The sequence below is a fragment of the Oncorhynchus keta genome, chromosome 10, assembly GCF_023373465.1.
Source record: "Oncorhynchus keta strain PuntledgeMale-10-30-2019 chromosome 10, Oket_V2, whole genome shotgun sequence".
NCBI classification, from domain to species: domain Eukaryota; kingdom Metazoa; phylum Chordata; class Actinopteri; order Salmoniformes; family Salmonidae; genus Oncorhynchus; species Oncorhynchus keta.
In genome coordinates, this window is record NC_068430.1 from 6,425,742 (window position 1) to 6,442,552 (window position 16,811).

Genomic DNA, 16,811 nt, shown 5'->3' on the forward strand with positions numbered 1-16,811 from the left:
ACATTGGCTACCTGAATTATTTGCATTGTGTCCCGCCAACCCCTCTTTTACGCTGCTGTTTATCATCTATGTATAGTCACTTTAACTATACCTACATGTACAAATTACCGCAATTAGCCTGACTAACCCCCGCACATTGACTCTGTACTGGTACCCCCTGTATATAGCCTCCACATTAACTCTGTACCAGTACCCCCTGTATATAGCCTCCACATTGACTCTGTACGGTACCACCTGTATATAGCCTCCACATTGACTCTGTACTGGTACCACCTGTATATAGCCTCCACATTGACTCTGACTCTGTACTGGTACCCCCTGTATATAGCCTGCACATTGACTCTGTACTGGTACCCCTGTATATAGCCTGCACATTGACTCTGTACTGGTACCCCCTGTATATAGCCTGCACATTGACTCTGTACTGGTACCCCTGTATATAGCCTGCACATTGACTCTGTACTGGTACCCCCTGTATATAGCCTCCACATTGACTCTGTACTGGTACCCCTGTATATAGCCTCCACATTGACTCTGTACCGGTATCCCCTGTATATAGCCTCCACATTGACTCTGTACCGGTACCCCTGTATATAGCCTCCACATTGACTCTGTACCAGTACCCCCTGTATATAGCCTCCACATTGACTCTGTACTGGTAGCCCCTGTATATAGCCTCCACATTGACTCTGTACCGGTATCCCCTGTATATAGCCTCCACATTGACTCTGTACCGGTACCCCTGTATATAGCCTCCACATTGACTCTGTACCGGTACCCCCTGTATATAGCCTCCACATTGACTCTGTACTGGTACCCCCTGTATATAGCCTCCACATTGACTCTGTACTGGTACCCCCTGTATATAGCCTCCACATTGACTCTGTACCGGTACCCCCTGTATATAGCCTCCACGTTGACTCTGTACTGGTACCCCCTGTATATAGCCTCCACATTGACTCTGTACCGGTACCCCCTGTATATAGCCTCCACGTTGACTCTGTACCGGTATATAGCCTCGCTACTGTTAATTTCACTTTCATTGTACTGTTTTTTAAATTGATTTACTTATCTATTTTTTACATAATACCAATTTTTTACTTAGAAATTGCACTGTTGGTTAAGGGCTTGTAAGTAAGGATTTCACTGTAAGGTCTAGCTAGCTAGATACCTAGCTAACTACTAGTGATTTGTTACAGGTATCTAGCTAGCTAACTACTTGCGATTTGTGACAGGTAACTAGCTAGCTAACTACCTGTTGTATTCGGCGCACGTGACAAATACACTTTTGATTTGGTAGAGTGTGGTGCTTGCAACGCATGTGGGTTCGATTCCTACGGTGGATCAGTACAAAGATGTATATATTCACTTCTGTAAGTTGCTCTGGATAAGATCGTCTGCTAAATGACTTTAATGTAAGACCGTTCCCTGTAGCATCTCCGTTATAGGCCTGAAGAAATGGTGCCTCTTTATATGAAATGTGTGAGCGCTATTTTATTTTAGCAACATTCTTTACGACAAGAGTATGTCTCAACCCAAGTGTGACACTAAGACACAATGTTTAACGTGTAGTACTAACTACATAAGCCTCTTAAGTCATTTGTCTTGGAAGCAGCATTGTTGTGGGGTGATAGGGGACAAGAGGCTAAACTGCCCTGGATAAGCCTGTGGTGTAGCGGCCTTAGCCCCCTAGTGTGGGGGTTTGGGAGGGAGCACTGGGTCCATATACCCAGCAATAGGTCCTCCTCACCTCTCCGTCATGATAGCGGATATGTGGTGGGAGTTGATTATCCAAAATGGCCGCCATGCTACACAATGGTGGTGGATGAGGTGACTTCCCCCCCCTTTCTGCTATGTAATGCATCTGGAAAAGCTCAATATAAATCCAATCTATTATTATGATTTATTATATGGATAATTATATTATTATTATTATGATGTTGAATGACTAAAGTGCAAAAGCTCGCTGCTTTATAATGTGCCCTATAGACTCACCATGGGACACTCTCACCGCACATGAGCAAAGGCTTTTTTAACAAATTTTTATTTATTTATTTAGAAATAAAAAGATTTTACGTTTTTTCCTCGGTAAAACCCTCATTTTAAATACACATTTTTGCTTTACAGGTTATTTAGCGCCATAGAAATAAAAAATAAAATCTTTCAAATTGTATTTTTAAAAAGGTTTCTCCTTTATGGATTAAAAACATTTCCCCTTGTACATTCTTATAAAGGTATGTAATGTAATGTGTACGAGGCAGGAGAGTTAAAGAAGTTTAACATTATGTTTTCTATCTGTGATAAGACTTCTCCAATCTCCAGCGATGGACTGGGTGCCATTATCTTCACCATAATAATGCTTTTTCATTTGGTTTTCAGTGAGCTTCTTTGATACGGCACCTGTAAGGCACCTAGCTAGCGAACTACTAGTGATTTGTTACAGGTACCTAGCTAGCTAACTACTAGTGATTTGTTACAGGTACCTAGCTAGCTAACTACTAGTGATTTGTTACAGGTACCTAGCTAGCTAACTACTAGTGATTTGTTACAGGTATATAGCTAGCTAACTACTAGTGATTTGTTACAGGAACCTAGCTAGCTAACTACTAGCGATTTGTTACAGGTACCTAGCTAGCTAACTACTAGCGATTTGTTACAGGTACCTAGCTAGCTAACTACTAGCGACTTGTTACAGGTATCTAGCTAGCTAACTACTCGCGTTTAATTTCTGCGGGTCATAATCTCCTATACAAACTAACAGCACTATGGTAAAAGTAAAAGGGTATACCTAGTCAGTTAAACAACTGAATGCATTCAACTGAAATGTCTTCCACATTTAAACCCCTTTGAATCACAGGTAGGCCTAAGTTTGGTGGCAGCAGTATTACTTTCATTGCGACAATATTTGTGTATATCTTTTGATAAAGATGAATCAAATTGTGTGCGTCTGTGTGTCGTGACAGAGAATGATACTACTGCAATGAACATTGTTTCTTTGTTGATATTATGGCATAACATTTTGTGGTTTTCATTGGCCCCTGAAATGGTCGTTTTTTTTGTCTCTCACATTGTTTTACAATGTTTTTTCCTCTTCTCTACATACTTCCAAAGTAAAAAGTACAACCTATTTTTTTTAAAAAACAGAGTGAAAAACAGACTTATCTTTCTACAAAGTATTGCACATTACAAATTGCAGTTTTGTTGATTAACAGCAAGTTGTTAAATTACGTTACATCCTCAGAAAGTGTGGAGACGGGCTGGTCATTTTTACATTTTACATTTTCGAATACAAAAGCCAAAACAAATGTGATAGAAAAAACGATCAAAGTAAAATAAAAAATAAACGTTCGCTAATTGTATACAACAAAATTTAAAATAAAAATATTCAACGTAAATCGAATCAACCAAAGTTTCCATCCACTACGTGGGATTTCCCATTTCAACATTTCGTTCTAAGAAGAATATCTTTTCATTGTGAAGAATATCTTTGCATTGTGAAGAATATCTTTGCATTGTGAAGAATATCTTTGCATTGTGAAGAATATCTTTGCATTGTGAAGAATATCTTTGCATTGTGAAGAATATCTTTGCATTGTGAAGAATATCTTTGCATTGTGAAGAATATCTTTGCATTGTGAAGAATATCTTTGCATTGTGAAGAATATCTTTGCATTGTGAAGAATATCTTTGCATTGTGAAGAATATCTTTGCATTGTGAAGAGTATCTTTGCATTGTGAAGAATATCTTTGCATTGTGAAGAGTAAACACTTCAAATCTCAACAGGCTTTTGTTTTGAATTGTTTCTGCCTCTTTGAAAAGCTGTACTGATATAATATTTGAAACTAAGCTTAGTGTGAGAAGGCTGCAGGGAGTGGATATTATTAGTTAGTATATTAGTCAATTACTATATTAATCAATTACATCAGAATTTCACTGACCTAGCCTACAGCAATTCAATGGAAAGATCTGATTGATAAGAGGTTTGCTTGCATTTGGATGGTTCCTTAATGAGCAATAGTTACTGTATGGGGAGTATAAATTAAGTTGTACTTCAATAGTTACTGTATGGTGAGTATACAGTAAGTCGTACTTCAATAGTTACTGTATGGTGAGTATACAGTAAGTTGTACTTCAATAGTTACTGTATGGTGAGTATACAGTAAGTTGTACTTCAATAGTTACTGTATGGTGAGTATACAGTAAGTTGTACTTCAATAGTTACTGTATGGTGAGTATACAGTAAGTTGTACTTCAATAGTTACTGTATGGTGAGTATACAGTAAGTTGTACTTCAATAGTTACTGTATGGTGAGTATACAGTAAGTCGTACTTCAATAGTTACTGTATGGGGAGTATAAATTAAGTTGTACTTCAATAGTTACTGTATGGTGAGTATACATTAATGTATCATGTCATTATGGCAGGTCCTTTAGACTCCTATCAATCATGGAACAGACAGACTCAAGAGATGGTAAATGCGTTATATAGTTGTGCTGTTGTGCTTCTTATTGACTTGCCACTATGTCACGTCCTCTATCTATAGCCAGAAATACGACGAAGAGACTAAAACACTGAGAATAAAAGGAAAACCCACTGCATTATTTAAGTGAAAATAATAAAACAGAGACTTTAAACACGTGTTTAGGTAGCTACTGTATGCACAGGGATGGATGGATGGTACGTAGCAGTAGTGTCCACACCGATTGTAGTCTAGTCTAAAATGGAGTTGGGCTGACTGTATGTACACAGTACACCGTACAGGGAGGACAGGTCTGTACCTCCACAGCCAAGTACAGTTGCTGGCACTAAAACGTTAGGTTGCACTGCAGTGTTATATATATATATATACTGGCAAAACAATTGGGTCAAGATGCTCAAGTGCCTTCGAGCAATTGTTTGTCACAAAACCCGGTACAGCAGACAGGTACAGGGTTTCATTTTTGTTTCGTTTTAGTGGCCCGCAACTGTAGATGAGATGTTCTTGGACCCTGAACTCAGCTTAGTAGTGGAGGTACGTTCAGGTTCAGCTGTAAATTTTACAACAAACATCAACGACAAAACACACTCGACTAATCTCACTGTATACAAGAGGCACCACCTCCACAATATTATCATAACTATAGACATTAGTTAAAGCTGAGAGCAACTAGGTTGATCAAATGTTACAGCTGAAACCACGACACACATTACGTTCTTCTGGGTTTTATACAGCCTTCTTTTTTTCTTCTTTTTTCTTTTTTTAAAGTATCCACGCCAAAATAGAGACAGACCACTAATAATTCAACAGGGGGGAAAATTAGAAGGTATGTCTGATTCTGTTCTTATAAGATACTGCTGCTCCATGTGTCTTGGAGATTTAAAAAAAAATTAACTTCATCCAATCATAATAACAGTAATATTCTTAACAATAGTTTAATAAAAAAAATATTAAAAACATAGACAGGAAACCCAATAATGTAACTTCCTCTGTAGAAAACAAAACAAAAAAAGAACCGTCCTAGTGCAGATACATGTAAACCTGGTCCTACAACTAGTTTAGCGATAATATAGTATAATAACATAGAAAGCGGGTATTTAAAAAAAAAAAAAAAAAAAAGAATCTTTCCTCTCACAGAGAGCGCTCACATCATGGTTTCTACAATAGTGTGGGTGGGCTTGATCAGGCCGTTGTTCCCGTTGGGGTCCAGCGGGAAGGCCAGCTCGCAAGCCTTGCCCTTAGAACGGTGGTCGGCTGGACGGGAGCTAGCACCTCCTAGCGGAGCCGCCACAGCCTTGATCCTCTGGAGGGAGAAAAAAAGAAAAGCTCTGTTTAACTTCACAGTAAATACCAATATACAAGTATGATTTTACGACTGTAAGTGTATCTGTCATAGATGGATGGACATGAGACCTCCACAGGGTTCTAGGGGTAGGGGCCAGAGTCTAGGAGTAGGGGTCTAGGAGTAGGGGCCAGAGTCTAGGAGTAGGAGTCTAGGAGTAGGGGCCAGGGTCTAGGGGTAGGGGCCAGGGTTAGGAGTCTAGGAGTAGGGGCCAGGGTCTAGGAGTAGGGGTCTAGGAGTAGGGGCCAGGGTCTAGGGGTAGGGGCCAGAGTCTAGGAGTAGGGGTCTAGGAGTAGGGGCCAGGGTCTAGGAATAGGGGTCTCGGAGTAGGGGCCAGGGTTCTAGGGTTAGGGGTCTAGGAGTAGGGTCTAGGAGTAGGGGTCTAGGAGTAGGGGCCAGGGTTCTAGGGTTAGGGGTCTAGGAGTAGGGGCCAGGGTCAAGGAGTATGGGTCTAGGGGTAGGGGCTAGGGTCTAGGAGTAGTGGTCTAGGAGTAGGGTTCAGGGTTCTAGGAGTAGGGGCCAGAGTCTAGGAGTAGGGGTCTAGTGTTAGGGGTCTAGGAGTAGGGGCCAGGGTCTAGGGGTAGGGGCCAGAGTCTAGGAGTAGGGGTCTAGTGTTAGGGGTCTAGGAGTAGGGGCCAGGGTCTAGGGGTAGGGGCCAGAGTCTAGTGTTAGGGGTCAGCAGCAACTCACTGCCTTCCTGAAGACAAACAATGTATACGAAATGCTTCAGTCTGGTTTTAGACCCCATCATAGCACTGAGACGGCACTTGTGAAGGTGGTAAATGACATTTTAATGGCATCGGACCGAGGCTCTGCATCTGTCCTCGTGCTCCTAGACCTTAGTGCTGCTTTTGATACCATTGATCACCACATTCTTTTGTAGAGATTGGAAACCCAAATTGGTCTACACGGACAAGTTCTGGCCTGGTTTAGATCTTATCTGTCGGAAAGATATCAGTTTGTCTCTGTGAATGGTTTGTCCTCTGACAAATCAACTGTAAATTTCGGTGTTCCTCAAGGTTCCGTTTTAGGACCACTATTGTTTTCACTATATATTTTACCTCTTGGGGATGTTATTCGAAAACATAATGTTAACTTTCACTGCTATGCGGATGACACACAGCTGTACATTTCAATGAAACATGGTGAAGCTCCAAAATTGCCCTTGCTGGAAGCATGTGTTTCAGACATAAGGAAGTGGATGGCTGCAAACTTTCTACTTTTAAACTCGGACAAAACAGAGATGCTTGTTCTATGTCCCAAGAAACAAAGAGATCTTCTGTTGAATCTGACAATTAATCTTAATGGTTGTACAGTCGTCTCAAATAAAACTGTGAAGGACATCGGCGTTACTCTGGACCCTGATCTCTCTTTTGAAGAACATATCAAGACCATTTCATGGACAGCTTTTTTCCATCTACGTAACATTGCAAAAATTTGAAACTTTCTGTCCAAAAATGATGCAGAAAAATTCATCCATGCTATTGTCACTTCTAGGTTAGACTACTGCAATGCTCTACTTTCCGGCTACCCGGATAAAGCACTAAATAAACTTCAGTTAGTGCTAAATACGGCTGCTGGAATCCTGACTAGAACCAAAAAAATTGATCATATTACTCCAGTGCTAGCCTCTCTACACTGGCTTCCTGTCAAAGCAAGGGCTGATATCAAGGTTTTACTGCTAACCTACAAAGCATTATATCGGCTTGCTCCTACCTATCTCTCTGATTTGGTCCTGCCGTACATACCTACACGTACGCTGCGGTCACAAGACGCAGGCCTCCTAATTGTCCCTAGAATTTCTAAGCAAACAGCTGGAGGCAGGACTTTCTCCTATAGAGCTCAATTTTTATGGAACGGTCTGCCTACCCATGTCAGAGACGCAAACTCGGTCTCAACCTTTAAGTCTTTACTGAAGACTCATCTCTTCAGTGGGTCATATGATTGAGTGTAGTCTGGCCCAGGAGTGGGAAGGTGAACGGAAAAGCTCTGGAGCAACGAACCGCCCTTGCTGTCTCTGCCTGGCCGGTTCCCCTCTTTCCACTGGGATTCTCTGCCTCTAACCCTATTACAGGGGCTGGCTGTGACAGAGTCACTGGCTTACTGGGGCTCTCTCATGCCGTCCCTGGAAGAGGTGAGTCACCTGAGTGGGTTGATTCACTGATGTGGTCATCCTGTCTGGGTTGGCGCCCCCCCTTGGGTTGTGCCATGGTGGAGATCTTTGTGGGCTATACTCAGCCTTGTCTCAGGATGGAAAGTTGATGGTTAGAGATATCCCTCTAGTGGTGTTGGGGCTGTGCTTTGGCAAAGTGGGTGGGGTTATATCCTTCCTGTTTTGCCCTGTCCGGGGGTGTCCTTGGATGGGGCCACAGTGTCTCCTGACCCCTCCTGTCTCAGCCTCCAGTAATTATGCTGCAGTAGTTTATGTGTCGGGGGGCTAGGGTCAGTTTGTTATATCTGGAGTACTTCTCCTGTCCTATTCGGTGTCCTGTGTGAATCTATGTGTGCGTTCTCTAATTCTCTCCTTCTCTCTTTCTCTCTCTCTCGGAGGACCTGAGCCCTAGGACCATGCCCCAGGACTACCTGACATGATGACTCCTTGTTGTCCCCAGTCCACCTGGCCGTGCTGCTGCTCCAGTTTCAACTGTTCTGCCTTATTATTATTCGACCATGCTGGTAATTTATGAACATTTGAACATCTTGGCCATGTTCTGTTATAATCTCCACCTGGCACAGCCAGAAGAGGACTGGCCACCCCACATAGCCTGGTTCCTCTTTAGGTTTCTTCCTAGGTTTTGGCCTTTCTAGGGAGTTTTTCCTAGCCACCGTGCTTCTACACCTGCATTGCTTGCTGTTTGGGGTTTTAGGCTGGGTTTCTGTACAGCACTTTGAGATATCAGCTGATGTACGAAGGGATATATAAATACATTTGATTTGATTTAGGAGTAGGGGCCAGATTCTAGGGTGAGGGGTCTAGGAGTAGGGGCCAGGGTTCTAGGGTTAGGGGTCTAGGAGTAGGGGCCAGGGTCTAGGGTTAGGGGTCTAGGAGTAGGGGCCAGAGTCTAGGAGTAGGGGTCTAGGGGTAGGGGCCAGAGTCTAGGGTTTGTGGTCTAGGAGAAGGAGCCAGAGTCTAGGGTTAGGGGTCTAGGAGAAGGAGCCAGAGTCTAGGGTTAGGGGTCTAGGAGTAGGGGCCAGGGTCTACGGTTAGGGGTCTAAGAGTAGGGGCCTTGAGTCTAGGGTTAGGGGTCTAGGAGATGGAGCCAGAGTCTAGGATTAGGGTTCTAGGAGAAGGAGCCAGATTCTAGGGTTAGGGGTCTAGGAGTAGGGGCCAGAGTCTAGGGTTAGGGGTCTAGGAGTAGGGGCCAGTGTCTAGGGTTAGGGGTCTAGGAGTAGGGGTCTAGGGGTAGGGGTCTAGGGGTAGGGGCCAGGGTCTAGGGTTAGGGGCCAGAGTCTAGGGTGAGGGGTCTAAGGAGAAGGGGCCGGAGTCTAGGGTTAGGGGTCTCGGAGTAGGGGCCAGGGTTCTAGGGTTAGGGGCCAGCGTCTAAGGTTAGGGGTCCAGGAGTAGGGGCCAGAGTCTAGGGTTAGGGGTCTAGGAGTAGAGGTCTATGGGTAGGGGTCTAGGAGTAGGGGCCAGAGTCTAGGGTTAGGGGTCTAGGAGTAGGGGCCAGTGTCTAGGGTTAGGGGTCTAGGAGTAGGGGTCTATGGGTAGGGGTCTAGGAGTAGGGGTCTATGGGTAGGGGTCTAGGAGTAGGGACCAGAGTCTAGGGGTAGGAACCTATGGATAGGGAGCAGGGCCTAAGGGTATGGGAATAGGGGTAGGGCCAAGGGGGTAGGAGCTCGGGGCCAGGGTCTATATGGATTGAATACTGACCTCTATGAGTGGTCCATCGGACTGGATGATCTTGATGACCACCACCATAGGAATACAGATCATAGAAGCCAGGGCCAGAGTCCAGCCCACACCGATGGACCAGTCGGGGTACTCGTAGACCTTGTTGTACGTCAAAGGTTTATATTTGACCAAGGAGAAAATGAAGCAACCCTGGAGGCAGAGACAAACAGCAATGGAAATCAGAATCACCTTTATTCTCAAAATACATTATCATCTGTCTGTATATCATGTTTATCGTCTGTCTGTACATCCTGTTTATCATCTGTCTGTATATCCTGTTTAACATCCGTCTGTATATCCTGTTTATCATCTGTCTGTATATCCTGTTTATTATCTGTCTGTATATCCTGTTTATCATCTGTCTGTACATCCTGTTTATCATCTGTCTGTATATCCTGTTTAACATCCGTCTGTATATCCTGTTTATCATCTGTCTGTATATCCTGTTTATATCTGTCTGTTTCCTGTTTATCATCCGTCTGTATATCCTGTTTATCATCCGTCTGTATATCCTGTTTATCATCCGTCTGTATATCCTGTTTATCATCCGTCTGTATATCCTGTTTATCATCTGTCTGTATATCCTGTTTATCATCTGTCTGTATATCCTGTTTATCATCTGTCTGTATATCCTGTTTATCATCTGTCTGTATATCCTGTTTATCATCTGTCTGTATATCCTGTTTATCATCTGTCTGTATATCCTGTTGATCATCTGTCTGTATATCCTGTTGATCATCTGTCTGTATATCCTGTTTATCATCTGTCTGTACATCCTGTTGATCATCTGTCTGTATATCCTGTTGATCATCTGTCTGTATATCCTGTTTATCATCTGTCTGTATATCCTGTTTATCATCTGTCTGTATATCCTGTTGATCATCTGTCTGTATATCCTGTTTATCATCTGTCTGTACATCCTGTTTATCATCTGTCTGTATATCCTGTTTATCATCTGTCTGTATATCCTGTTTATCATCTGTCTGTATATCCTGTTTATCATCTGTCTGTATATCCTGTTGATCATCTGTCTGTATATCCTGTTTATCATCTGTCTGTACATCCTGTTTATCATCTGTCTGTATATCCTGTTGATCATCTGTCTGTATATCCTGTTTATCATCTGTCTGTATATCCTGTTTATCATCTGTCTGTATATCCTGTTGAACATCTGTCTGTATATCCTGTTGATCATCTGTCTGTATATCCTGTTTTGCATGTACAGGAATTTGACTTGGTGAAATGGTGCTGCCACACCACAGATGATAAACAGGATATATAGACAGATGATAAACAGGATATACAGATGATAAACAGGATATACAGATGATAAATCCATGTAATATATCCTACACTTTCACAATAAATCTATGTAATATATCCTACACCTTCACAATAAATCCATGTAATATAGTCTACACCATCACAATAAATCCATGTAATATAGTCCACACCTTCACAATAAATCCATGTAATATAGTCTACACTGTCACAATAAATCCATGTAATATAGTCTACACCTTCACAATAAATCCATGTAATATATCCTATACTTTCTCAATTAATCCATGTAATATATCCTATACTTTCACAATAAATCCATGTAATATAGTCTACACCTTCACAATAAATCCATGTAATATAGTCTACACCTTCACAATAAATCCATGTAATATAGTCTACACCATCACAATAAATCCATGTAATATATCCTACACCATCACAATAAATCCATGTAATATATCCTACACCATCACAATAAATCCATGTAATATATCCTACACCATCACAATAAATCCATGTAATATATCCTACACCTTCACAATAAATCCATGTAATATAGTCTACACCTTCACAATAAATACATGTAATATAGTCTACACCATCACAATAAATCCATGTAATATAGTCTACACCATCACAATAAATCCATGTAATATATCCTACACCTTCACAATAAATCCATGTAATATAGTCTACACCATCACAATAAATCCATGTAATATATCCTACACCTTCACAATAAATCCATGTAATATAGTCTACACCTTCACAATAAATCCATGTAATATAGTCTACACCATCACAATAAATCCATGTAATATAGTCTATACCATCACAATAAATCCATGTAATATATCCTACACCATCACAATAAATCCATTATTTATTTTAGACCGGTCTAAAGAAACATGATGTGAAGAGCGTGTAGTCTATTTCAGAAGAACAGAATAGCATACTCTGAGTTGTCCTTATTTTAAGGCCCTGATGTGGTTAAACTGAAATCGCTTAACTTATTTGAGGTCTACTACACCTGTTGTATTCAGCATTTCACTGTGAGGTCTACTACACCTGTTGTATTCGGCATTTCACTGTGAGGTCTACTACACCTGTTGTATTCAGCATTTCACTGTAAGGTCTACTACACCTGTTGTATTCAGCATTTCACTGTGAGGTCTACTACACCTGTTGTATTCAGCATTTCACTGTAAGGTCTACTACACCTGTTGTATTCAGCATTTCACTGTAAGGTCTACTACACCTGTTGTATTCAGTATTTCACTGTAAGGTCTACTACACCTGTTGTATTCAGCATTTCACTGTAAGGTCTACTACACCTGTTGTATTCAGCATTTCACTGTAAGGTCTACTACACCTGTTGTATTCAGTATTTCACTGTAAGGTCTACTACACCTGTTGTATTCGGCATTTCACTGTAAGGTCTACTACACCTGTTGTATTCAGCATTTCACTGTGAGGTCTACTACACCTGTTGTATTCAGCATGTCACTGTGAGGTCTACTACACCTGTTGTATTCAGCATTTCACTGTAAGGTCTACTACACCTGTTGTATTCAGCATTTCACTGTGAGGTCTACTACACCTGTTGTATTCAGCATGTCACTGTGAGGTCTACTACACCTGTTGTATTCAGCATTTCACTGTAAGGTCTACTACACCTGTTGTATTCGGCATTTCACTGTGAGGTCTACTACACCTGTTGTATTCAGCATTTCACTGTAAGGTCTACTACACCTGTTGTATTCAGCATTTCACTGTAAGGTCTACTACACCTGTTGTATTCAGCATTTCACTGTAAGGTCTACTACACCTGTTGTATTCAGCATTTCACTGTAAGGTCTACTACACCTATTGTATTCAGCATTTCACTGTAAGGTCTACTACACCTGTTGTATTCAGCATTTCACTGTGAGGTCTACTACACCTGTTGTATTCAGCATTTCACTGTGAGGTCTACTACACCTGTTGTATTCAGCATTTCACTGTAAGGTCTACGACACCTGTTGTATTCGGCATTTCACTGTGAGGTCTACTACACCTGTTGTATTCAGCATTTCACTGTAAGGTCTACTACACCTGTTGTATTCAGCATTTCACTGTGAGGTCTACTACATCTGTTGTATTCAGCATTTCACTGTAAGGTCTACTACACCTGTTGTATTCAGCATTTCACTGTGAGGTCTACTACACCTGTTGTATTCGGCATTTCACTGTAAGGTCTACTACACCTGTTGTATTCAGCATTTCACTGTAAGGTCTACTACACCTGTTGTATTCAGCATTTCACTGTAAGGTCTACTACACCTGTTGTATTCAGCATTTCACTGTAAGGTCTACTACATCTGTCGTATTCGGCGCATGTGACAAATACAATTTGATGTTAAAATTTGATTTGGATTTTTTTTGCCCAAAAATCAATGAATCAGACATCATCCTCTTGGTACCTGGGGAAACATAGTGCCTGGCCAATGCTGCCGGTCATGGTCTGCTTTTGTCTCTCACTTCTAGTGGATGTTTTGTGTGTGATAAATGATATACTCTCACTTCTAGTGGATGTTTTGTGTGTGATAAATGATATACACGTGACAAATACACTTTTGATTAGATTTGATCTGCCATTCTGCCACCTATTGTTTCGTGAACGTTGGGGAACATTTAAAAAAAAAATGTAAACAATTATTTGACGAAATTGATAATAAGGCGACTGTCATATCAAACGATGGTGTCTACCACCACCACAATAACATCAGGGCCGTCAGTAATGCACATTCATAAACATATACTCTCTTCAAATTCTCCTTAGTCCCTCTCATTCTCATCAAATGATCCTCAGTCTCCCCTTTTAGTTCGTCTCATGAGAACAATTAGCAATGTGTTTTCTGGTCGTTAAGGGGATTAATTGAGATTAGTCTAAAGACGGAGCCAAGCACCACATTTACCAAATGCCTCAACCGTTTTAATCCAGCACCACCGAACACACAGTTTTACCACCAGCCACCTGTTAGTTTCCCTTTAATCTCCAAGGACACAGGACAACACGGGAGTGAAATGTGAACTTACAGAGAAACGATGGGGTTTTAGAGAGGGAGACCTGGCCACTGTTGTTATGCAAATGATCCTAAAACCCCGCATCCCACCACCCAATTTAAGACCTTAGTCCTAAAGCTCTGATAGGAACTGGTCTACTGTCTAACTCTCCTCTCACACTCCCCCCGCTCCTCTCGTTCCTCTCCCCTCCTCTCATCCAGTCTTCTCCTCTCTTCTCTCCCCCCTCTCATCCAGCCTTCTCCTCTCTTCTCTCACCTCCCCTCATCCAGTCTTCTCTCTTCTCTCCCCTCCTCTCATCCAGTCTTCTCCTCTCTTCTCTCCCCCCCTCTCATCCAGTCTTCTCCTCTCTTCTCTCCCCCCTCTCATCCAGCCTTCTCCTCTCTTCTCTCCCCTCCTCTCATCCAGTCTTCTCTCTTCTCTCCCCCCTCTCATCCAGTCTTCTCCTCTCTTCTCTCCCCCCCTCCTCATCCAGTCTTCTCCTCTCTTCTCTCCCCCTCTCATCCAGTCTTCTCCTCTCTTCTCTCCCCCCCTCTCATCCAGTCTTCTCCTCTCATCCAGCCTTCTCCTCTCTTCTCTCCCCCTCTCATCCAGTCTTGTCCTCTCTTCTCTCCCCCCCTCTCATCCAGCCTTCTCCTCTCTTCTCTCCCCTCCTCTCATCCAGTCTTCTCTCTTCTCTCCCCCCCTCTCATCCAGTCTTCTCCTCTCTTCTCTCCCCCCCTCTCATCCAGCCTTCTCCTCTCTTCTCTCCCCTCCCCTCATCCAGTCTTCTCTCTTCTCTCCCCTCCTCTCATCCAGTCTTCTCCTCTCTTCTCTCCCCTCCTCTCATCCAGTCTTCTTCTCTCTTCTCTCTCCTCCTTGCATCCAGTCTTCTCCTCTCTTCTCTCCCCTAATCCAGTCTTCTTCTCTCTTCTCTCCCCTCCTCTCATCCAGTCTTCTCCTCTCTTCTCTCCCATCCTCTCATCCAGTCTTCTTCTCTCTTCTCTCCCCTCCTCTCATCCAGTCTTCTCTTCTCTTCTCTCCTCTCATCCAATCTTCTCCTCTCTTCTCTCCTCTCATCCAGTCTTCTCTTCTGTTCTCTCCCCTCCTCTCATCCAGTCTTTACCTCTCTTCTCCCTCTCTTCTCCTCCTCTTCTCCCTCTCCCTCTTCCTCTCAGCAGGCAAGTTTCAAGTGTTTATTGTCACGTGCACAAGTACAGTGAAAGGCCTTTCTTGCTCTTTCCCAACAATGCTGTATTAATATCAGTAGTAATATAATATTTATTTTTAATAAAAGTCAAGTAGAACAAAAACACATGAAAAATAGAAATAAGAAGAACAGGAGAAAGTAAGTAAGCTACATAAAGGGTCAGTTACAGGGTCAGTTCCAGGGTTAGTAGCTATATACAGGGACTGTTCCAGGGTTAGTAGCTATATACAGGGACTGTTCCAGGGTCAGTAGCTATATACAGGGTCAGTAGCTATATACAGGGTCAGTAGCTATATACAGGGACTGTTCCAGGGTCAGTAGCTATATACAGGGTCAGTAGCTATATACAGGGTCAGTAGCTATATACAGGGTCAGTAGCTATATACAGGGTCAGTAGCTATATACAGGGACTGTTCCAGGGTCAGTAGCTATATACAGGGTCAGTTCCAGGGTCAGTAGCTATATACAGGGTCAGGAGCTATATACAGGGACAGTTCCAGGGTCAGGAGCTATATACAGGGTCAGTTCCAGGGTCAGTAGCTATATACAGGGTCAGGAGCTATATACAGGGTCAGTTCCAGGGTCAGTAGCTATATACAGGGTCAGTAGCTATATACAGGGTCAGTAGCTATATACAGGGTCAGTTCCAGGGTCAGTAGCTATATACAGGGTCAGTAGCTATATACAGGGTCAGTAGCTATATACAGGGACTGTTCCAGGGTCAGTAGCTATATACAGGGTCAGTTCCAGGGTCAGTAGCTATATACAGGGTCAGTTCCAGGGTCAGGAGCTATATACAGGGACAGTTCCAGGGTCAGGAGCTATATACAGGGTCAGTTCCAGGGTCAGTAGCTATATACAGGGACAGTTCCAGGGTCAGTAGCTATATACATGGACAGTTCCAGGGTCAGTAGCTATATACAGGGTCAGGAGCTATATACAGGGTCAGTTCCAGGGTCAGTAGCTATATACAGGGACAGTTCCAGGGTCAGTAGCTATATACAGGGACAGTTCCAGGGTCAGTAGCTATATACAGGGTCAGTTCCAGGGTCAGTAGCTATATACAGGGTCAGGAGCTATATACAGGGTCAGTTCCAGGGTCAGTAGCTATATACAGGGTCAGTTACAGGGACAGTTCCAGGGTCAGTAGCTATATACAGGGTCAGTAGCTATATACAGGGTCAGTAGTTATATACAGGGTCAGTTCCAGGGTCAGTAGCTATATACAGGGTCAGGAGCTATATACAGGGTCAGTTCCAGGGTCAGTAGCTATATACAGGGTCAGTTACAGGGACAGTTCCAGGGTCAGCTATATACAGGGTCAGTAGCTATATACAGGGTCAGTAGCTATATACAGGCACAGTTCCAGGGTCAGTAGCTATACAGGGACAGTTCCAGGGTCAGTAGCTATATACAGGGACAGTTCCAGGGTCAGTAGCTATATACAGGGTCAGTTCCAGGGTCAGGAGCTATATACAGGGTCAGTTACAGGGACAGTTCCAGGGTCAGTAGCTATATACAGGGTCAGTTCCAGGGTCAGAAGCTATATACAGGGTCAGTTAC

General features: G+C 42.7%; 1 protein-coding gene across 1 annotated transcript in view; it reads right to left on the reverse strand.

The window, feature by feature from the left end:
• Positions 1-1,326: 1,326 nt before the first annotated feature.
• Positions 1,327-16,811, reverse strand: part of LOC118378281 (sodium- and chloride-dependent taurine transporter-like) — a 68,492-nt gene continuing 53,007 nt past the window's right edge. Inside the window, exons 13-14 of the mRNA XM_052526252.1 lie at positions 9,692-9,862; positions 1,327-5,781 (exon numbers count right to left, since the gene is read on the reverse strand). Of these exons, the coding sequence (XP_052382212.1) occupies positions 5,623-5,781; positions 9,692-9,862 (330 nt within the window). The 3' untranslated portion in view covers positions 1,327-5,622. The remainder of the gene's footprint in view (positions 5,782-9,691; positions 9,863-16,811) is intronic.